This window comes from Protopterus annectens, chromosome 13.part0 (assembly GCF_019279795.1).
Source record: "Protopterus annectens isolate FY-2018-M chromosome 13.part0, PAN1.0, whole genome shotgun sequence".
Taxonomy (NCBI): domain Eukaryota; kingdom Metazoa; phylum Chordata; order Ceratodontiformes; family Protopteridae; genus Protopterus; species Protopterus annectens.
In genome coordinates this window covers 348,468,185-348,491,577 of record NC_056747.1, presented here as the reverse complement: position 1 = coordinate 348,491,577, position 23,393 = coordinate 348,468,185, and the positions used below count along the sequence as shown (strand labels likewise).

At 43.7% G+C, this 23,393-nt stretch overlaps 1 protein-coding gene across 1 annotated transcript in view; it reads right to left on the bottom strand.

Annotated features, from left to right (window-relative positions):
• MED12 (mediator complex subunit 12) overlaps window positions 1-23,393 on the bottom strand; it is a 4,088,267-nt gene that overhangs the window by 720,425 nt on the left and 3,344,449 nt on the right. Inside the window, exon 33 of the mRNA XM_044054827.1 lies at window positions 7,177-7,286. Within this exon, the coding sequence (XP_043910762.1) occupies window positions 7,177-7,286 (110 nt within the window). The remainder of the gene's footprint in view (window positions 1-7,176; window positions 7,287-23,393) is intronic.

Sequence of the window (23,393 nt, the reverse complement as noted above, 5' to 3'; positions counted from 1 at the left end):
ATGAGAACTATTGTCTGACATTATCTCCTGTCTGCTTCTGTATATCAGCCAGACATTTTATTGTAAAGGTCTGACAATAGTAGTAGTAGAATAACTATTAACTATAACTTGGTTCAAAAGTTACCTTTCCAGTTGATTCCAAGCACCTACATGGTCACAAACTTTGATTTTCATTCCAATACATGCATCAAAAGATCCATACCTTGAAAAACTATTTAGCATCTTTATTAACAACATGCACGCCTCTCTTTCCACCTCCTCTGTAATACAGTATGCAGACAACTTATCTCTCATCTGCTCAGCTAAATCCTCAAACCATTTAAAGATAACTTGGCAAACTCTTAATAGCTTAAAATAACTATTACATCCAAAAACACCACATCAGTTGAACAAGTTATTCACGCCATGCTACAGCCATAAACCTCTGACCACTAACTACACTGTGTCATCTAAAATCCACAAAAAATGAATACAGATTAAAAGCACAAACCTACCCCTAACAGTAGCAACAAACGGCTGCACACAGCACAGATCCTGCTCCTACCAACCTAAACATTTCAAACTCAGCTACATAAACCTGTAATGGAACACCTAAATATGCTGCAAGCATTCCAAACAAAACCTACCATTGGTAAAACCTTCTAATTAAATGAACAGAACTTTATCACCTTACCATACTTAATCAACTCAAAAAAAAAAAAAAAAAACAGAAAATATTCAACCCTAAAACACATCCATCCTTAACCTCTATTGAAAAAATACATACTCCAGCGGTATAGTAAAGGTGAGGCAAAGGGGGCAACTGCCCTGGGTAAAATTTGTTCGGGGATGTGATTAACAGATATGGCTCCTTTCACTAGTGCAGCACTCGCACAGATTTCCTAACTTCAATTTCTGAATGCCAGTATGGAAATGAATCCACACATGGTTTCTGTGTTCAGGACTTAAGCACTTCACTCCTTTATGCACTGTATAATTTACATGAGTTTGCAACAGTTTTTAAAGGTAGAAAGACTTTTTTCTCTAACTCCTGCAGTAAATAACCTTTTTTCCCCTTGCTCCACAACTTCGGCACAGACTGCGAACAGAGCTGTCTTTCTCTTTAGGTGAGGCATGTCGGTAGATCAGGAATTGACATTTTTTTTTTTTTGCTTCTCAACTTAAGGTTGAGGGGTGCCAGATCAGGGAATAGCACCAGTGGGAGTAAACACCATTTTTTCAAAGCAGTGCAAAACACAGCTCTAACTAAACAGGATATTTGGACCAAGCATAAATGTATGCAGTGATTTCACAACTGGGACAGCCAAAGTACTTTTCACACAATTATTTACAAGTAGCTGGTTATTCCGTGCAACCCATCAGGAGTTTTGCACATGGATCACTAGCAGGCTATGGATGCTGATTCAAATACATCCTCAAAGGCTGGAAAAGCAGGAGGGAAGCAACATGCCTCTATCCCAACATACATGTTCCTTTCATGAGGTTGAGAGATTTCAGTGTTCAATCAGCAAGCGTCCCTCGCAAGGAAATACACAGTCTTCTATATCACAGCATAGCAAAAAGTAAATCTGTTCAGTAACCAAAATCCTGGAGTCTAGTCCTAAAAACAAGGTGGAGGGACTCATTCTCTTCATTTGGGAGGCCCATGTCTGAGGTCAACAGCGAAGAGGCCTGCGAGTTAACTCTACACAAGTGACTAAATATTCCTAAGTTTCTGTAGTCAAATAGGTACAGATGAGGGACAAAGGATCAGCCCATTCCAAGCACGGAAGCAAGGCCTCTCCTTTTATTTCAGAAGAATCACAAGGCCTGGGATTTCCTGCATCACATGGTAGGTATGTTGTCTATCAAGTCAAGCCCTCTAATGAAGCAGCCAGAAAATACACTCATCTGTCTACTGTGGATGCCTTGAAGGGAACGTCAAACCTGGAGGTCCAGCTCCTTTAAAGAGAAGCCTAGTTAGCAACTGCTGACTGGATCCCATTGCCTGCCTCCTTGTTTGACAAAAAAGGAGGGGAAGAACAGTGCAAACTAAGTGACACCTCTTTGGATCCAGCACCATCAGCCCTCAGTATGACAAAGGATTGCAAAAGCTGTGCACTCCCCCTACTAGCAGGTTCTTTTACTTTTATTTTTTTAAGCTTTTCCATTTTTTCAAGTATGCATTCCTTTTTGGGCAAATGGAGGTTGCCGTGAGATTGAGATGGTACTCCCATAAGAAGAGCAGACATTCAACCCTACTGAGTGCTTTGTGTACTCAAGAAAATTCTTAGAACTAAGTCTTTAAATTAGAAGTATGGCAATAAAAGTTCTTACTGAATGTGGTGAAGTGTTTACAAGATTAAACTTTTTTCCTTCCCAATGGCAGTCTCTGCAGATGGCAATATTTAGGCAAAAACGGTCTGCCACAGGCAGACTTATTTGCTTACATTTCTGAAGTCTTTCTAGGGATGTCACGGATTTCAAACACAATCAAACATGCAATCTAAGATCAACAGAATACACAAAACATTTTAAAGTCTAGTACTAGGCCTCCTTGCCTCCAGAATGACATCTAGCACCTGCTTACTGAGGGATGCTATTGGAGAGCTCAAGGAATTAGCCAGGCCACAAGGTTCAGGGTTTGAAGCCGATGGTGCAGAATATGGCCCACCTGCTGGGACAGCAGGGAAGGGATCTGAGGCAGGTGCCATGGTTCCAACAGTGTCATACTGCACAAGACGGGGTACCAGTGTTGGCGTGGCCAGTCTGGTGCAATCAGTATTGTCCTTGGCTTGTCCTGTTTGATCTTTAGCAGAACCTTCGAGAGGAGAGGCAGAGGGGGAAAGGCATAAACCAAGAGGCTTTCCCAAGTAAAGGACAGGGCATCCATTTTCCAAGTTTGACTGTGGGAAGTCCTTGTGCAGAATTTGTCCAATTGGTAGTTCTGAGGGGAGGCAAACAGGTCTATCTCTGGAGTCCACCATTTGTTCAAGAGGTTGAATATTTTTGGTTCCAGTTTCCATTTGTGTGGGTCCATGAGATTTCTGCTTAGGTAGTCTGCCAGGGAATTTAGCTTGCCTGGCAGGAATTGAGCCTGTAGGAGCACTTGGTAGCTCAAGGCTGTGTCCCACAGAGCCATGGCTAGTCTGCAGAGAGAGTGCGAGTGGGTTCTCCCCTGCTTGCTTATGTACCACATAACTGTGGTGTTGTCTGTCTTTACCAATAATTGTCCTGGAAGAAAGTGGTCTTTGAAGGCTGTCAGGGAATTCTGTACAGCTAACATTTCTTTTTGGTTGATATGAAGGTGCACCTGTCTTGGGTTCCATTTGCCCTGAAAGCACTGCCCTGCCAAGTGAGCCCCCCATGCATAGTCTTATGCGTCTGTTGTTAGGGTTTGAGCGGCAGGGGGTAGAGTGAAAGGGAGCCCCTTGTTGTGGTAGCAGGCTTCTGCCCACCAAAGGAACTCTGTCTTGATACAAGGAATGATAGGAATCATTGATTCCAGGTCCTGGGAATGTTGACACCATAGGTTTTTTTAGATACTATTGTAGTTTCTTCATACGCAGTCTTGCATATGAAATTAGAAGAATGCAAGAGGCCATGAACCCCTGGGCTTGCAGAATTTTCCATGCAGATAGCTGGGTCTTTGTGGCCAGAAGTAGGTTGTCAAATAAACTTGTTTCTCTGGAGTGAGGAAAGCCATCTGGGAAGTTGTGTTCAAGCTTGCTCCCAGGAATTCAATCTGTTGGCAGGGTACTAGGTGAGATTTCTTTTCGTTTATGGTGTACCCCAGAGAGGTTAGAAGATTCTTTACAAATGCCAGATGTTTTAAAAGCAAGTCCTGGCTTTTTGCCTGAATCAGGCAATTGTCCAAGTATGGGTATATCTGAATATTTCTCTGAGTGCAAAACGCAATGGCTGGAGCTAGACACTTTGTGAATACCCTGGGCGCAGTAGATAAGCCAAGGGGAAGTGTAGAGAACTGATAGTGCATGGAGGCTGCCCTGAAGCGTAGGCATTTACTGCAAGACTCCCTTATTGGAATGTGCAGGTAAGCTTCCTTTAAGTCTAAGGTTGCCAACCAGATATCTTTGCCTAGCATAGGAAGCAGCTGTTGAGGTGTTGGCATTTTGAATTTTAGAAATACCAAAAAGGTGTTTAGAATAGAGAGGTCCAGGATAGGACGTCAGGAGCTGTCTTTTCTGGGTACCAGGAAAAGTCTTGAATAAAAACCTTGTCCCCTTTCTTCTGCTGGGACAGGTTGAAAAGTCCTGATACTTAAAAGAGAGAGAACCTGCTGTTGGGCATCTGCCCACTGATTTGGGGGTGGGTCCGGCCAACCGTTTGGTGTTGGTAGGGTGTGGAAGTAGAATCTGTATCCTTGGGAAACTATATTCAAAACACATTTGTCTTGGGTAATGAGTTCCCAGTTTTCTGCATGCAGGGTGAGCTTTCCTCCTAAGGGAGCAGGCAGTTGAGCAGGGCTTGGAAGAGTTAAGGTTAAGTCATTGTGCCATTTTACCATATGGGGGGTGCCTTACTACTCCCTGCTTTGGAAGTAGGAACCCCCCACTGCTTAGGCCTGTGAGTAGCCTGAGACTGTAACCTAGCTGGTCTGTTGTTCCTGGGTTTGGACTGAGAGGGCCTGGAAGAGGCTGGAAAGGACCAATTATTTGAAGGCCAATGCCTACTATATCTGGGAGGCTGTACTTGCAGGAATTCTTTAACAGTTTGCATAGAGTTAGCTTTTTCCTCCATCTTTTTGAGGATTTCTTCTGCTTTGTTGCCAAACAGGTGGTCCTGGTTTAAGGGAGCATCCAGTAATTTATCTTTAACATGATCTGGCAAGTTTTGCTCCTTAAGCCATGCAAGCATGCCTTCTAAGTACAGACCCAGTGACAGCAGCCCTGCAAAATGCATCTAAAGAGTCAAAAACCACATTGCAAGGTATGTTTACCAACTTGCTCTGCAGAATGCATTAAATCCTCTAATTCTTTGTGTTCAGCACAGTCAAGAATCACCATCATTTTCTGTTTAAGTAGTCCCATAACATGCTGCTGGTACTTTAACATATGAAACTGGCAATTTAAAGCTCTAATGGCCAAAGTAGCAGACGTGTATACCTTCTTCTGTCCAAGGCTCTAGAATCTCTATCAGAAGGGATAGGATTTTTGGCAGCAGTAGCCTTAATACCCTTTGGTCCTTGTGAAATGGTATCTGGACCTGCAGTAGGATTCTTTAAGAGGAACTTGTGAGAGTCAGGAACTCTAACACCTGTCAGGTTTACTGGGAGCTGGAGGTAAGGTGTCTGGGGGGGGAAAGGCTGGTTTCCAGGAAAGCATCGTCTACAATGCCCAGAACAGGAGGGATAGCTACAGGCCTGTGTTGAGGAAGGAGTAAGAATTCCCTAAGCCTCTTTTTGGAGTCAGAGTAATCCTGGCTTTCCCAGCGGAAATGTTCCCTAAGAGTATGCAAATTTCACCAAAAGAAAAATCTTCTGGAGGGGAAGCAGAGGGAATGGAATCCTCTGCATCAGAATCCTCATAGGTAGATAAAGGCAAATGCTGGTAATCAGAAGAAACAAATATCAGATTCCTGATCAGAAGAATGAGATGCAAAATCAGTTCTAGGTCTCTTAGAGGGTGAAGGCTGACTTCCCCTAATTAAGGTAATAAGGTCTTCAGCCATTCTAAGCAGTTGTTTTTTAGGCATATGGGCCTGGTTTGGACGTCGGTTTTCTAGGCGTGCGTTTTAGGCCTGGATGAAAAAGATGGTGTCAGTTTAACATGCAAGTCTGTAGGCCCAAATACTCCCTAAGAAGCCAGTGCCTGCACAGCGGCTCCGGACCCATTCAAGGTAGAGACATTCGCAGGTTCCATAGTCGGAGAAGCATCTTGCGGCATACCAGACTCCAAATGGGTCTCAGTAGAGGCCTGTGAATCTTAAGTAGCGGGTATCAGGGGCTGAGAAAGCGCCTCACTGAGTGCCGGCAGACTGGCGACTAGCTTAACGGAAGCATCGTCAGCAGTTGTGGACCTATGCGGTCTGTCTCTGCCTTGATCCTTTCGTTGTTTCGGAATATTGGTAGTCGGATGACTTACTGAAGCCATTTCTGGATAGTTATACCGAGTACCAAAATAATTTGCTGCAAATATATCCCGACAACAAATAGTTCGGAGGTTGAATAAGGCACAAAACCAACAACGAGGGATGTCGTGGTCTTGGCCTAAGCAAGGTATGAAGTACGAATGAAAATCTTTATAAGGTATTTGCTTTCCACAGGTAATACAACTGTTAACTTTTACTGACATCGGTTAAGAGCAAGAAAAAGGATCCCCAATGGGTTACTTAGCTTTTTTGAAGACTTTGGTTCTGAAACTCGAAAATGAAAATTTCAGGAGTCGGACGACCGGCACTTGCCAACTGCTTCTGGCATGGCGCTGTAAGAAATACTGATGTAATGGTGTCAGATGCATGTTTTATACCCCTGACGACCTGACGTCATGGAAGAAAAGACAGCATCCGACGCAGGAATCCAAGACTCTGGTATTCAGGCCGGCTAAGGGCTACCTGCAGGCAAGATAACCCAAATGTGATGACTGCAACAGTGAAACATGAAGAACATCAAACCTTCCCCAAACTGGGAACATATAAAGTTCTCTGGAAGTCACACTGAAGACTGAAGAGACAGATAGGCTTTCAACCTATTATTTTTTGTAACAAAAAAAAATAAAACTTCAAGTCAGACTTTTCAGCTTTTAGCTGTACACACTGGAGAAATGTTTTAGGAAAGTGGAGAAGCCCATCTTCACTCCAGGGACATCAAAATATAGAAATCAGGCCAGATGTAACAACATCTGCTTATGACAATTTCACATGGATTAACAAAATACCACTGTAGCAGCAGTCCTTATGATGATCATCGTCTTGATGAATGAAAACTTTGAAATTCTACTTTTCCACTGTGCATTATAAATATATAATTAGTATCAAAACAAAAAGGACAAAGATGTCAATACATCTGGAACCCTCTGGCACACTCTTCCAAACTATAGTTCTTAGATTTAACATAACAAAGCTGTAATAATCTTAGATTGCTAGCATTGTCTTTAAGCATCCTGTTCTGGATGCTCTGATCACATGTACACGCATCCTTAAAACCTGATTATTGTTAATTAGTACTAAAAACATTACTTGTTGGACTGCATATCGACAGTTCCACTACTGATGATGTCGAGAAGCAGCATCGCCCATTCTGTAGTCTGCTGGGTACTGCGTTGGACAGTATCAAACATTCCCCCTACCTGTGGAAACAAAAAAAAAGATACAGTGCAACAAAAATCAGTTAAAATATAATACTGAAGTCAGATGTCCATAACTTTGGCAGGTACACAAGGTCTAATGGGAGATTTCGCAAAACAGCTACAACCTGAACATAAAAGCAGATACCTTAGTATAATATACACACACACAGACAAACGTGTGTGTGTGTGTGTGTGTGTGTGTGTGTGTATATATATATATATATATATATATATATATATATATATATATATATATATATATATATATACACACATACACACGTGTGTTATATATATATATATACATACACACATACATACATATATATATATATATATATATATATATATATATATATATATATATATATATATATATATATAGACATTTGCGTTTGTCAAGATATATAAATTTATATCCATGTATCAACATCTATATATATATATATATATATATATATATATATATATATATATATATATATATATATACACACACACACATATACATACATAGATAAATATTTTATTTTCTTACCTGCTATCAGTATCAGTTCACTACTCACAATTGCTTTTTTTCAAGGTGATCCAAGATCGAAGTCCAAGTGATTTGCTCTGTGTTGCACAACAAACAAAATCCCCCAAAGGAATCTAGACATGACTGCAGGATGAAACTCCTTAGCAGCTCACAGTCTTAACTACTTGGCATAATAATGCTAGCTATTTAGTGGCCTCCACCCAGCTGGAAATTTGGAAGCTTGATAAAGCATTTGAACTACATTTTGCATCCAGAGAAGTATATTTAAAAGTATAGTTGTGTACACTTACCATAAATGTAAATGTTGGAGTGTATTCACTGTTGCAGTCATCACACTTGGGTTATCTTGCCAGGGGTAGACCTCAGTTGGCCCGAATACCAGAGGCTTAGCATTTCTGCGTCGGTAGCAGTCGCTCCAGGACTGATGTCAGGTCATCAGTGGTATAAAATCAGGCAGCCGATGCCATTACATCAGTTTTTCTTCCCCTGTCAGGAGCCCCCAAATAGGGAGCTAGGTTATGGTGGAAGACCACCACCAGTAGAAAGTAATTAACAAAAATTCCCTGTAGGGAGAGAGAGAGAGATAGACAAGGGAGATGGGGGGGGGGGGGGGACCAGGACTGCAACAGTGAATATACTTGAACATCTACATTTATGGTAAGTGTACACATCTGTACTATGTTCTTTCTGTTTCACTGTTGCAGTCATCACATTTGGGTTGATTCCCAAAGCCGAAGAAAAGGGTGGAGGGAATCAAGAAGACTGGGGGCTGGCTAGGAAGCCTTGCAAGACTGCAGTGGCAAAGCCTGCCCTGGATATGGAGAAGATAGGCAGGTGGTAATGCTTGGTGAAGGTATGAAAAGATGTCCATGTTGCAGCCTCCAGGATGCCCCTGGTGGGCACCCCTCTGAGAAAAGCTGCAGAGGTGGAGGTTGCCCTGGTGGAATGTGTCCGGACTCCTTTGGGGGGCAGTTTCCCGTGCTGTTTGTAGCAGAAATGGATGCAGTGTGCTATCCATTTGGAGATTGTTTGGATATGGCCTTGCCCTCTGTCCCTGCTGTGAAGCTGACTAGCAACTGATCAGTTTTTCCTAAAAGATTTAGTCCTGTCCAGATAGAATCTGAGCTGTCTGTGCACATCTAAGGAGTGCAGAATCCTTTCCCCCTTGTTTTGTGGGTTAGGGAAAAAGATGGGCAAATGACTGGATTGGTTGAGAGCCACACTGGACACCACTTTAGGCATAAAGAATGGGTTAGTCCTGAGGGAGACCCTGTCAGCATGGAAAATGATGAAGGGCTCTACAGCCATGAGTGCTTGTAGCTCTGATGCTCTTCTAGCTGAAGTGATGGCCAGAAGCAAGGCTGTCTTCCAAGAGAGGAATTTTAACTCTGCTGAGGCTGCAAGTTCAAAGGGGGGCAGGGTGAGCTTTTCCAACACAAAGTTAAGGTCCCATGCTGGGGTAAAAGCTCTTCTGGGTGGCCTTAATTTATTAGCCCCTCTTAGGAACTGTTTGATGAGAGGGTCTGAGAAGAGAGGTGGCTCTGTGCTGTAATAAGCAGGGTCTGAGAAGAGAGGTGGCTCTGTGCTGTAATAAGCAGAGATGGCAGAGGCATGAATCTTAATAGAAGAGAAGGACAGAGCCCCGTGTAGCAGGTCTGCTAGGTAATCCAGGAAGACAGGTAGGGAGGGCTGTGCCATTTCAGCTCCCTTAGCCTGGATCCAGGTGCAAAACGTTTCCCACTTGTCAGCATATGATTTTCTAGTGCTGGGGTGTCTGGCCTGACATATAACATCAAGGACTTGTTTGCTTAGGCTGGCAGCTTCAGGAGAGGTCAGGGAATAAGCCAGGCTGCCAGGTTAAGGGTCAACTGGGGATGCATGAATTCTCCATTCCTCTGGATAAGGAGTGTTGACACCTGGGGGTATGTGCCATGGTGGCAGAGGTGACAGGCTGCGCAGCAGTGGGTACCAGCAGTGCTGGCGAGGCCAGTCTGGGGCAATCAGAATTGCCCTCGGTTTTTCCTCCCTTATTTTGAGCAGTACCCTTGAAATGAGTGGTAAAGGGAGAAATGCATAGACCGACAGGTTTACCCACTGGAAGGATAGAGCATTCACTTTCCAGGCCTTGCTGTGAGGTTCCCTGGTGCAGAATTTGCTGAGCCAATGATTGGAGTGGGAGGCAAAGAGGTCCACCTTTGGGGTGCCCCATTTCTGGGTTACAAGGGGAAGGTTCTGTGGTTTAGCTGCCACTTGTATGGGTCTAGCAGGTTTCTGCTTAAGTTGTCTGCCAGAGAGTTTAGGGAGCCTGGCAGGAATTGTGCTAGCAGGTGAAGCTGCATGGCAGAGGCCATGTGCCAAAGGGTCATGGCAAGCCTACAGAGAGGCTAAGAGCGAGTCCCTCCCTGCTTGTTGATATACCACATCACTGTGATGTTGTCTGTTTTGATCAGTAGAGGTTCCGGGGAGAGTAGGGGTCTGAAAGCTGCCAGTGTGCTGAAAAGCTAGCATCTCTTTTTGGTTGATGTGCAGATGTATTTGATTTGGGCTCCAATTGCCCTGAATGCACCTGCCGTCCAGGTGTGCACCCCAGGCATAGTCTGATGCGTCTGTGGTTGTGAGAAGGGAAGTCCCTTGCTGTGGTTGCATGCTGCTGCCCACCAAAGACAATCTTTCCTTAGACAAGGTATCATTGGTATTATAGTTTCCAGGTCTTGAGAATGTTGACACCAAAGGCTTTTTATGTACCAGTGTAGTTTCCTCATATGCAGTCTGGCATATGGAATGAGTAGAATGCAGGAGGCCATGAACCCTAGAGCTTGCAGGAGTTTTCTTGCTGATAACTGGGTTCTGGTGGCTAGTTTAGAGAAGTAGCCTGTAAGGTAGGCAGGCTTGTTTTTCTGGAGTAAGGAATGCCCATCTGGGATGCTATGTCCAGGCTTGCTCCCAGGAATACATTTTTTGTGTGGGGACTTGTTTTGATTTCTTTTCGTTGATGGTATACCCCAGGGAGGTCAGTAGGCCCTTTACAAAGGTCAGGTGCTGTAACAGCTTTTCCTGTCTGCCTGAATCAGGCAATTATAGGTTCATAGGTTCATACTAGGCTATCTGCCCTAGGGCATTTATAAGCCTAGCCAGAGTATGTTTGGCTTTCGCCACCCATTTTAAATTAATTTTGCTATGCCCTTTTTCGAGGTTAGTATACTGTGCCTCTGTCTAACAGTGACACAGAAGTGATACCCGGGGTAAACCTACGATCTCCCATCCACTCATCAAGATTCCTCTTGAAGAGAGTCAATGAGGGACTCTGCCTAACCTGGACTAGGATTTTATTCCAGAATGAAGGGAGCCTCTGGGTTATGAATCTGTCCCTCCAGCATGTCCTATTTATTTCAGAGCTGAGGTTCAAGTCTCTCGAGCGCGTAGCTCGATGGGATTTTGATTTTCTGAGGTGCAGCATGTCCCTTAATTCCGGGTTGGACATGGCTTTATACGTCAGGCACAGATCGCCTCTGAGCAGGCGGTATGCCACTGAATAGAGCTGGAGTTTCTTTAAATAGGCAGCATATGGCATCTGTTTGAGCCCTTTGATCCTCTTGGTGAGATACTTTTGGGGTCTTTCCAGTTGCTGCAGGTGTTTGGTAAGGTACACCCCAAAAGGGGCACTGTACTCAATTATGGGCCTGATGAGGGATGAGTAAAGAGGCACAATGACCTCCCCTGATCTAGATGTGAATCCCTTCATGATTAGGTGGGCTATATAAAATGTTTTTCTAACCACTTTGGCCATGTGGTTGTCAAATGAGAGATTGCTATCAACTTGGGTCCCCAGGTCCCTCATTACTTCTTCTGTACTTAATGGATTACCACCTATGTGGTAATTTGTGGGCACTTTGTTTTTGCCAAAGGGGATGACTATACACTTTTTGGCGTTTAGCTTGAGGCCATGGCTCTGGCACCAGTTGTCTGTTTCTAGGAGGCCCTTTTGGAGGATGCTTGTGTCGGCTGGAGAGTCGATTATGGCGCCCAGTTTGCAGTCATCTGCGAACTTGATCAGCCACAGTCCTTCCGTGTTGGCCTGTACCTCCGAGAAATATATACCGAACAAGAGAGGTCCCAGGACTGAGCCTTGTAAGACGCCACTTGTAACTGGTTTGGAGTCTGACATGGCTCCAGCAATTCTAACCATGTGGGTTCTGTCCTTGAGCCAGTTTACAACCCATCTAGTGACATAGGGGTTTATATTTAAACTGGTGAGCTTATCTATAATGCCTGAGTGGGGTATTGTATCAAAGGCTTTTGCGAGGTCCAGGTAGGCTGTGTGGACCACCTTCCCTTTGTTAATGGCCTTGGTGACGGTTTCAAAGAAGTCGACCAGGTTTAAGAGGCAGGATCTGCCCTTAACAAAGCCGAACTGGGTAGGAACCAGTGTCTGTAGGTCCCCAATATCTTTATTTATGAGGTCCATGATGATCCTTTCCATAGCTTTGCAGACCAAGCTAGTCAGGCTTATGGGGCGATAGTTTCCAGGGACCGTTGAGGCACCACCTTTGTGGAGAGGGACCACTGTTGCTGTACGCCACTCTTTGGGTACATATCCTGTAGTAAGGCTGAGATTGAACAGTAGTTTTATGTTTGGGTTTAGCTCTTCTTGGAGTTCATGTAGGACGCAGCCCGGGACACCGTCTGGTCCCATTGATGCTGTGTTTTTTGCTTTGGAGAGGGAGGCTCTTACCTGAACATCTGAGATGTCAGGGGGGCAGCACTCTGCTGGGATAGATATTTGCCCTTTTGGTGGGGAGGGGAGTTTGCGCTGAACCTGTCAGCTAGGATGTTGGCAAAGTCTGTGGGTTCGGTGTATTTTTTGTCATTTTGGACTAATTCTGAGCATATCTGGGAATTCCCACCCAGGTTCCTAACATAACTAAAGAAAGCCTTGTGATTATCCTTAGTGTCCTGTGCAATTTTTCTCTCAAAGCTGGCCTTAGATGATTTTATGAGTGCCCGTAGTTTTTTGCTAATACTGATCAGAGATGCCTTCCCTTTTTGGGATTTTGCTCTATCATGTAGTAGCTTCCTCCTTCTATTGTATTGTTTGTTTATGGCTGGGGTCCACCAGACAGGACGTCTATCTTTGGAGGATTGGGTCTTGGTTTTATTTGGAATAGCATGATCCATGCATTCCTCAAGGTGTTCATAGAATGCATTTATAAAGGATTCTGCGGTCTGGGCCATATTTTCCACAGGCCTGGGGGCTTTGAAGGATTCCACCTCAGTGTGAAATTTGCTTTAGAGAAGTTTTTCACTGTGGTTTTCTGGGCAGGGGGTGGGGTCGGGATGTGAATATCCAGTTGGATTAGTTTATGGTCTGATCTTACCAGTGAGGGATACACTTCTGGTCTGGAGCATAGAGTCCCCTTGTTGGTGATGATCAGGTCCAGTATGTTTTCCCCTCTTGTGGGAGTGGTAACAAGTTGTTCCATAGCATTTGAGTTTATGAATTCTAGGAACCTTTGGGCTAGGGTGTTGGAGCAAGAGTAATGCTCCCAGTCTATGTTAGGGTAGTTGAAGTCGCCCAATATAATGGTGTTTGGAGAGACCTTCATATTTTCCAGTGTTCTCAGGAAGGCCGAGTGGGTTTCCTGGGTTTGGGAGGGTGGTCTGTAGCAGGCTATAAACTGGAAGGCAGTTTTACCCACTGTTAGTTGCACATGGATAGTCTCTGATGCTTCGTGCTGTGCCACCAACCTTGAGGTGTGGGTATCTTTGATGAATATTGATACTCCCCCTCCTTTGGTAGTTCGGTCCAAGTTTTGGGGCCGAAAAGCATGGTATGAGGTATAATCTGGTAGTGCTGGGGTGCTCTCGGGAGCCCTGAACCAGGTTTCTGTTACTGCACAGATATCAATGTTCTCCATGCTAAGGAGAGTTTCGAGTGCATGCATCTTGAGGTTTAGACTTCTGGAGTTGAGTAGCATTACTCTTAGTTTCTTATCCCTTGTGATACCTATGGAGGTGGGTTTGTCATTTGAGCCTTGCCTAAAAAAGGCACTATGGGGGTAGCAAGAGCCTTTGCCAATATCCGAAAGCCCAGGGGTGACAGGTGCAAGCCGTCCTTAGCGAAGCATCGTGGCTTGTCGAGCATATCATCCCAGGCTGACAGGTATTGGATCCCCTTTGAATGACACCAATACTTAAGCCAATTGTTGAAATTGATCATCTTGTCTTCATATTGTGGCATCATTCTTGGGGAGGGTAAGATGCTACTCAAGGTCAGGGTCATACCGGCCTGGGCTACATGCTCAGAGAGCTCTTCTATGTCTCTTTTCATGTAGTCCAGGGAGGTACGTCTCAGGTCATTCACACCAGCATGGACAATGACTGAGTCATATTTGTACTTGCCTTGGAGTGACCCGAGTGCTTGTGTTATGTGACAATGTTAATTGTCTAAGTAGGGGTAAATTTGAATATTTCTTCGTCTGCAAAAAGCAATGGCTGGAGCCAAGCATTTTGTGAAAACTCTGGGAGCAGTGGATAAGCCAAAGGGAAGCACAGAGAACTGAAAGTGCATAGATCCTGCTCTGGAACGTAGACATTTCCTGCAAGATTCCCTGATTGGGATGTGTAGGTAAGCCTCTTTTAGGTCTAGGGTGTCTAAGCAAGCATCCTTGGAAAGCATAGGAAGAAGCTGCTGGAGAGTGAGGATTTTGAACTTTGGTATCACCAGAAAGGTGTTTAGAATGGATAGATCGAGGATTGAGTGCCAAGTGCCCTCTTTTCTGGGTACCAGGAAGAGTCTGGAATAAAAACCATGGCCTATCTGGTCTGCAGGAACATGCTGTATTGCCCTCATGGAAAGCAGGGGAAAAGACTTGCTTTTTGGCCTCTGCCCACTGGTTTGGAGGAAGATCTGGGAACCCTCTTGGGGTTGGCAGAGTGTGGAAATAAAATTTGTATCCCTAAGAGACTATATTGAGGACCCATTGGTCGTTGGTGGTAGAAGCCCAGTTGTTTGCACGGAAGGAGAGTTTTCCTCCTAGGGGCACAAGCAGGTGGGCAGAGGTAAGGGGTGGAGGTGTAAAGTCATTGTGAGTTCTTACCAAAAGGGGGGTGGGCTTAGCACTCCATTTTTGAAGAGGAGGAACTCCATTGCTTAGGCCTCTGCATTCCCTGGGGCTGCTGTCTGGTGGGTCTGCTTCCCCTGGGTCTGGGCTGAGCTGGCCTAGAGGGGGCCAGAAAGGACCAGTGCTTGTGGGGGCAACGCCTACTGAACCTCGGAGGCTGGACCTGTAAAAAGTCTGTCTGCACAGATTTAGCTTTTTCTTCCATCTTTTTTAAGACCTCTTCTGCCTTGGTGCCAAACAAATTGTCTTTGTTCAATGGAGCGTCCAATAATTTTGATTTGACATGGTCTGGGAAGGTCTGTTCCTTAAGCCAAGCATGCTTTCTAAGGACAGAACCAGTGACTGCTGCCCTGCAAGATGCTTCTAGGGCGTGAAAGCCACATTGCAAGATGTGCTTAGTAACTTGGTTTGCAGAATGCATAAACTCTTGTAATTCTTTATTTTCTGCACAAGCTGGAAAGGTAGATATTTTTTGTTTTAAGAGTTTTATGGTATGCCGCTGATATTTCAACATGTGGAACTGACAATTTAGTGCTCTAATAGCAAGAGTAACAGAGGTGTATACCTTTTTACCCCATCTGTCTAAAGCTTGGGAATCCCTGTCTAAGGGGGGTTGGGATTCTTAGCTGAGGTTGCTTTAATTCCTTTAGGTCCTTGAGAGATTACCTCTGGGTTAGCAGTAAGATTTCTGAAAAGGAATTTGTAAGAGTTAGGGACTCTGTAGTACCTGTCAGGTTTCCTGGGAGCAAGAGGAAGGGTGTCAGGAGTCAAACTGGATTCCATAAAAACATCAACAATAGCATCTAGGACAGGAGGAATGACCAAATGTCTGTGCTGTGGTAAATCTAGGAATTCCCTGAGTCTCTTTTTTGACTGAGTATAGTCCTGACATTCCCATTGGAAATGCTCCCTTAAAGTATGAAGGGTTTCCCCAAATGAAAAATCCTTGGGTGGAGAGGCAGAAAGAATGGATTCCTCTGCATCAGAATCCTCACAAGCAGAGAGGGGTTGCATGTCTTCATATTCAGAAGCATCAGTCATCAGACTCCTGTTCAGATAAAACTACTGGGAACAAGTCTTTCTTTCTTTTGGAAGGGGTAGCCTGGCTTCCCCTAACAAGCATAATAATGTCTTCCACCATTTTAAGCATTTGAGATTGAGGCAAGGAAGCAGGTGCCTGAGCTTGGGTCATCTTTTTTTTTTGTGTGTAGTTTGTACCCTGGGCCTTAGAAACTCGGTAGTTTTAGAAATGACTGAAGATGCAAAAGAAGCTGTCGTTTTATGTCGAGTATCTGTAGTGCAAAGTACTTCTTCGGAAGCCGATGCCTGCTCAATGGCTCTGGACCCATCCAAGGTAGAGACATCCGCAGGATCCTCAGTCGAAGAAGAGTCTCACTGCATACCGGACTCCAAAAGGGTCTCGGTAGCGGCCTGCGAATCCACAGAAGTGGGCATCCGGGGCTGCAAAAGCACCTGACTGAGGACCGGAGAACTGACTACTAGCTTAATGGAAGCGGCGGTTTTGGACCTGTGCGATCTGTCTCTATCTTTATCCTTACGTTTTTTTCAGAAGATTGGTAGTCGGATGGCTTACCGAAGCCATTCTGGAATTCAAGGACGGAGAGCGAAAATATCTAGCTACAATAAGGGCCCGACAATGTATAGTTCTGGCGTTGAACAAAGCACAAAAGCGACAGCGAGGGACGTCGTGGTCTGGGCCTTAACAGGTGATGCAGTAAGAATGGAAGCCTCGGTGTGGTATTTGCTTTCCACAGGCGAGACAATTGTTAACTTTTTTCTGACATTGGTTAGAGCAAGAAGAAAGGATCCCCAACAGGATACTTAGCTTTACAAGACTTCAACTTCAATTCGGAAACGAAAACTCAGGTAGCAGCCAATCGGCACTCGTGCAAACTGCTTCTGCTTTGGGCTCCTCGGCAAGAAAGACTGATGTAATGGCATCGGCTGCCTGATTTTATATCACTGACAACCTGATGTCAGTCCTGGAGTGACAGCAACTGACACAGAAATACTCAGCCTCTGGTATTCGGGCCAACTGAGGGCTACCCCTGGCAGAATAACCCAAATGTGATGACTGCAACAGTGAAACATGAAGAACATCCAGATTTACAAATGCACTTATCTTACCATTTATATTAATTTTGTGATCTGTTTGCTGTTTATCTGAAGTCAAAGCTATTAATTTAAAGCATTTTATAGCCTGCATTACTTTTTGGTTTCTGTGCAAGGCCTAGGTGTTCTTCCGAATCTGTTGCAGCTAGATGTAACTAGAGCCTGTGGTAATTAACCTAGTCCCCCTGGTATTTTACATCTCACAGTCAGCCATCTTATTTAGGACTGCTGGAAAGTTGGAAGCTTGATAAAGCACCTTGACTATATTTTGCATCCAGAGAAGTAATTTAAACTACACTCATAATTGCACAACCATTTAAATCAGTTTAGTGTGCCGTTTGCTCTTCCTCTGAAGTTAAAGCTATTAATTTAAGCATTTTTATAGTTTGCATTGCTTTTTTTATTTCTGTGCCTGGACTAGGTGTTTTTCTAAATAAGCTTCTCACCCTAGTCTTGTTGTGCTTTTATACCCGGAAGCTTTTGAGCTGCCTACTCCTAGTGTACATCTGGCCTTGGAACCTCCTCCCAGTCTCATCTTCTATATACATGGCCCTAGAAGTGTCTCCCAGCCTTTTCTCCTCATCTTGTTTTATGCATTACTGACAGTCTAAGGGGAGGGCCTTCCCAGTTTTGTGTATTAGTGTACTTATAAACTGCCTTAAAGTTTATGTGATCCTCACTGATGGCTTGTCTGCCTTTGAATCGCCTTGCAACTACCTGTAGCTAGTTTTTAGACAATTACTTGCTGTAGCTAGTTATTTCGTTTCTGACACCTTTACATATTTGGCTATTTAAAGTATGTTTTTCTACCAAGAATTGATGGACATGCTCCACCTAAAGAAAACCATATCCCCTCGAGCCACACGTTCTAGGGATCTAAACCTCACCACAACAATAAATAGGACATGCTGGAGGGATAGATTCCTGTCCCAGAGACTTCACATGCTTTGGAACAAGATTCCAATCTACATTAGGCAGAGCTCCTCGCTAACTCTCTTCAAGAGAGGCCTTGACGAGTGGATGGGAAACAAAGTTTACCCCAGGGATCACTTCAATAGCTCTGCTGGACAGAGGCACAGGGAACTAATCTAAGGGGGCGGCGAAAGCCAACACATTCTGGCTAGGCTTATAAATGCCTTTGGGCAGACAACCTAGTACCTACCTATGAACCTATAAGAAAGAAAGGATTTCAATTCTAGTGGGTGCAGAAAGGTAATCTGGTCTGTCTGAGATGGGAGAAATGTAAGGGGGCATAAAGTGACAATTACTAGTTGTAGCTAATTTGTACCTTTTCATTTTTGGCTAACCAAAGTGTGTTTTTACATTAAGAAGACTGGGACTCTATTCTAGTGGCAGTAGTAAAGCAGCTTGGTCAGTCTGACTTGGGAAACACAGAGAGGCTTAAAGTGATATTCTCTTCAGCCAGAGGGCTTTTTAGGGACTTAGACTGGTGTTACTCTGCACTTGAGAGAATTTTGCTGTGCTTTTACATTCTCATTACCATCCACCTTGTGGTGTTTACCTGGTGCCTGAGTTTGGAGGAACTCCAGGGAGCTTAAAAGCACGGGAATTAGTTTTCAGCTTTTTTCTTTCTGCTATAAATTAGGTGCATTTTCACAGAGCTGTTCACTGTTATGTGGCACTTAGCAGTACCTTGTATAGTAGCAAACCTATAAAGCTAGTACTCAGAACTTTAACCAGTAAAACATCTAGCCTTCACCCTAGACACCACTCAGGTGACCCCTGTAAAACCAAGACCTTAAACAGGTCTTGAGAATATGGATTTGCAATTCCTTAATATTTCTGTGGCCAGCTTTGTGGATATGGTCATCTTGAGACAATGTAGCAATTGCCTCATGCTCTCAATCTTTTACTCCTTAAAGAAACTGAAGTATGTGAGATATGTACAAACATTACTTCCTTGGAAGCAAAAATCTTGCTTACAAATAAGGTTGTCAAGAACACCCACACTACATCCTTCACACATACGACTGACCACACACACAGACCTTCTTATGCTGAGGCACTTAAAAGAAACCTCTCCAAACCTCAAAGACCTCCCAAGCCATCAAACTGCAACACCTACCCTCAGCAGTCATTAATCACTAAAGCATATAGCAAAAGCAGCACCTAGCACCGCACATAAGACTACACCCAATGATTCTCCAAGAAACATGTCCATAAGGAAAGCAAACACTTTGCCTAGTACTCTTGTCATAGTTGACTGTACTGTATACAACACACAGATACTCATCTCACCAGGCTGGATAAGGAGAAAAATAACGGTTAGTTGCCTATCTGGAGTTAGCATCTGTAATATCACTCACTCAAGTCACTACACCACAGGTACCAATATGATTCTATCAGTCAATGTGGGTGCAAATGACCCGAGGCTTATCACACTATAGACTATATGAAAAGATACATTATGGATCTCACTGAATGTATCACAGGTATGTGCCTTGCAATGAGCAGCATTCTATCTTCTCTAAGATGATGCCACAGTACAAAATGAAAATTATTTATTTTAATAATTGTCACAGTTGCTGGCGTCAATCCAGGAGAATCCAATAGCTATCAGCATGATTAGCAGACTACTTTGCTTTGCCAAGGATGATCTGCACCTGTCCCCCTGTGCTTTCTAATACTGACTAAAATTTTAGCCATCCCTTTAGAGCTTTTTTTTTTAGGTAATGTCAAAATGACAAAAATACCAACATAGTAAAAAAAAAACCTTCAAAGCAACCTTTAAGTGTTGCTGCTCAATGCTAGCAGGCTAGACAAGAAAAGTCATAGTCTATAAGCTCTCCTCACACTGGAGGATGTAGACATTGTGCTGTTACCAAGACTTAGTTTAAAGAAGCAGAAAGTATTCTGGTCAGCTACAGTGTCTTCCACACATTTAGACCAAAAGCAGCACAGACGGGTGCTAAAGGTGGAGGTGTCTTGATCTATGTTAGCAGCGAATACAACTCTAGGTTGGTTAAACATGATGATGCCCTGGAGTTCATCCATATCCAAGTCTACATATACAAGGTTCTTTATCAATGTCCTGGCAAGCTACAGGGCACCCTCTATGACTCGTGAAACTCACAACGCCTAACTAGACCTACAAGAGGTGCTCACCATTCAACCAAATGCCATAACTCATGGGAAACTGACTACCCCTCTATAGGCTGGGAAATGTATATGCAACTCATGTTTTCTGGACTTAACAGAAACAACCTGGCCTACAAAGTGCACAGTCCAACCACAGAATAAAACAAATTGGATCTAGTACTCACCAACACAGGACAGCGTTGCACATACCCCCCCCCCCAATGTTGTGACCACATTGGTGAAGTCAGACCACAAAGCTGTCTCCCTCTAAATAAAAATCAACCCAGAAAACCCAGCTAAACCCGTAAAATTTAGGAACTACACTGCAATAAAATTGAAGTTATGTACTCACCATAACTAGGCATCGGTGTTGTCCATTTTCATTCTTCCTCAACGTATGGGTTATGGATGCAATCCTCGGATCCGTCTCGATTGCATTCTACAGACTTTGGATCTGACTCTTAAGATCCTCCCTCTACCCATAATGCCCTAGCCCATCCCCAATACCGCAGATCGAGTTTGCTGCCATAAAGGTTTCAGTATATAATTAAAGAGAAAATTAGAGCAGGGCTCAAACACAGAAGTGCAGGTTCCAAAAATTCATCAGAACACTACAGAAGATGACAGGAAGGTGAAGAAGGGAGGGAAGTTGAGGAAGAATGAAAATTGACAACACAGATGCCTAGTTACGGTGAGTACATAACTTTAATATCCAATGTCCTTTTCATTCTTCCTCAACTTATGAAACAGAGTCCGCAGCTATGTAAATCTTGGGTGGCCCTCATGGAAGGATATTTCGGAGAACTGCTAAACCAAAGGCAGGCTCTGTTTCTGGAAATTAAGTCCAATTTGCAATGAGTAACAAAGGTATGAGAATTACACCAGATGGCTGCTGCACAAATACCACCAAAGGAAGTTCTAGACCAGAAGGCAGATGAAACAGCCATGAATCTAGCTGAATGGACCTCAAGTGGTTTTGGTAAGGAGAAACCTTGTTGAGAATAAATCTTGCAAATGCAATTAGTCATCTATTTGGCTAGTGTAACTTTAGAAATCGGCAAACCCAACTGACTAGGTGAAAAGCAGACACACAGCTGGGTCCATTTTTCTGAACTCTTGTTTTGTGCAAGTAGAAACAATGTTGTCTACATACATCTAACAGATGTACTGTAGTATGTATTCACCCTTATTTGAAAATTTTGGAAAGAATACTGGTAAATGAATGGTTTGATTTATATATGATTCAGATGCCACTTTTTGTAGAAATAAAGGACTGGTTCATAAGGTAACCCTGTCTTTATGAAAAGCAATGTAAGGAGGTTTTGATGAAAGAGACTAGAGTTCGGAAATTCTTTTAGCAGGAGAAATAGCAAGTAAAAAGGCTGTTTTCTAAGACAAGAATTTTACGTCCGTTTTCACTGCAGGTTCAAAGGGTTGTTGGGTTAAGACTTGCAGAATTGCGGTCAAGTCCCAGGGAGGTGAGGGTCTTTCACTGTGATTCCTATTATATAATCAAAGACACAATCCTTTGAATGCATCTTGACAGGACTTGAAAGCACGAAACAGCAAACTAGCGAAACGGCATAGAAGCGCTTTCCCTGGGAAAGAAATCGATTGGCCACCTCACTCACTTTGCTGTTTTCATCACTGTAGTCCAATCTCAGAGTTGGCATATTTAAGTAGGGGGATGTGGGGGGCACAGCCCCACAGTTTAAATAATGTTTTGAAGTTTTTATTTTTTGTGGAACAGCGGTTTTTTTCCCCGGGATTGTAAGCTTTTGCTTACATGGGGTCGATAAATCAGCGTTCGCTTTTTTTTAAGTGTTCGCTGATTTAATATAGACCCTTTCACTGGGGGTCTAAGCAGAAAAGGACCCTTCAGAAAAGCTTTACATAACTTGGAAATTGCCAGGCAAGAAGTATCACTGCAGTGAAAGTTTGATATGGCTGATAATTGTATTTTGTGGAAAAACTAGCACCTTCCTTAAAAACAGAAGCCAAAAACTCCAATACAGAAGAAAGTAGGGGCAGTAAAGGGATCAATGTCATTTTTCTGGGCCCAAATTTAAAAATTTTTTCCACTTGCTCTTGTAAATCCTCTCAGTGAATCTTTCTGTGGGGACAAAAGAATATTACAAACTTGGAAAGAGAGACTGGGCTGTTTAGCTAGCAACAGAATTGGTGAAACCCTGCAGTTAAATTTGAGGGCTAGAATATTCGGTTGTTTTACCCTCAAGGGATGTGATGCAAGTCTGAACTGGGGTCCAGTATCCAAGGAGGATAAAGAAGATGAGACTAAAAGAATGGGAACCACACCCGGCAAGGCCAGAAGGGGGCAATGAGGACAGCTGAGCTCTTCAACTAGCTCACCTTCTGTAAGATTTTTGGAATTACAGGTACTAGAGGATAAGCGTAAAGAAGACCAGAAGGCCAAATATGGATTAGAGTATCTCTTGGTAAATGCCCTGGTTGGGGGGGGGGGGGAGCAGGGTAAAGTACCTGCTGCATTTGTTGTTGTGGGAAGAGGTAAAAAGGTCACAGCAAGGTTGGCCCCGATGATGGAAAATTTCCTCCACTGGTTCATTGAGAGACCACTGGTAAGACATCAGATTGGACCTGCTGAATTTGTCTGCGAATAAGTGGATTTCCCCAGAATGAGCACTGTCACCAGAAAGCGACTGGAGGAGATCGCCCATTGCTGCACTCTCATAGCTTCTCAATAAGTGGGGGTAAGATCGAGTTCCATCTTGTTTATTGAAATACCAGATTACAAACATCTGTTTGACTCGCAATTATCCCTAGAGGGATAAAATCTTGAACAGTCTGCAATGCCAGAAGGGCTGCTCTCATTTCTAGAATACTGATATGCAAATTGTTTTTTTAGGGGGACCACATGCCTTGAACTGTCCCTTTCCAAAAATGCCCCCCCCCCCCCGGTTGAGAGGCATCTGTGGTTACTGTGGCTACAGAAGGAGACACAACAAAGGGGTGACCTACAAGAGTCTCGTTCAAATGGATCCACCATTGAAGATGGTCTCTGCATACCTGAGTGAGTCTGACTGGATAGGAAAGACTGTCGAAGACTACACCACTGAACAGTTAAAAGTATACTGCAGAATGCGAATATAGTAATGTGCTAAGGAGTCTAATACTATAAATGCTGCCATGGACCCCAGAGCCTGCAGAACCAGTCTGGCGTGAGATGAGAAATGATTT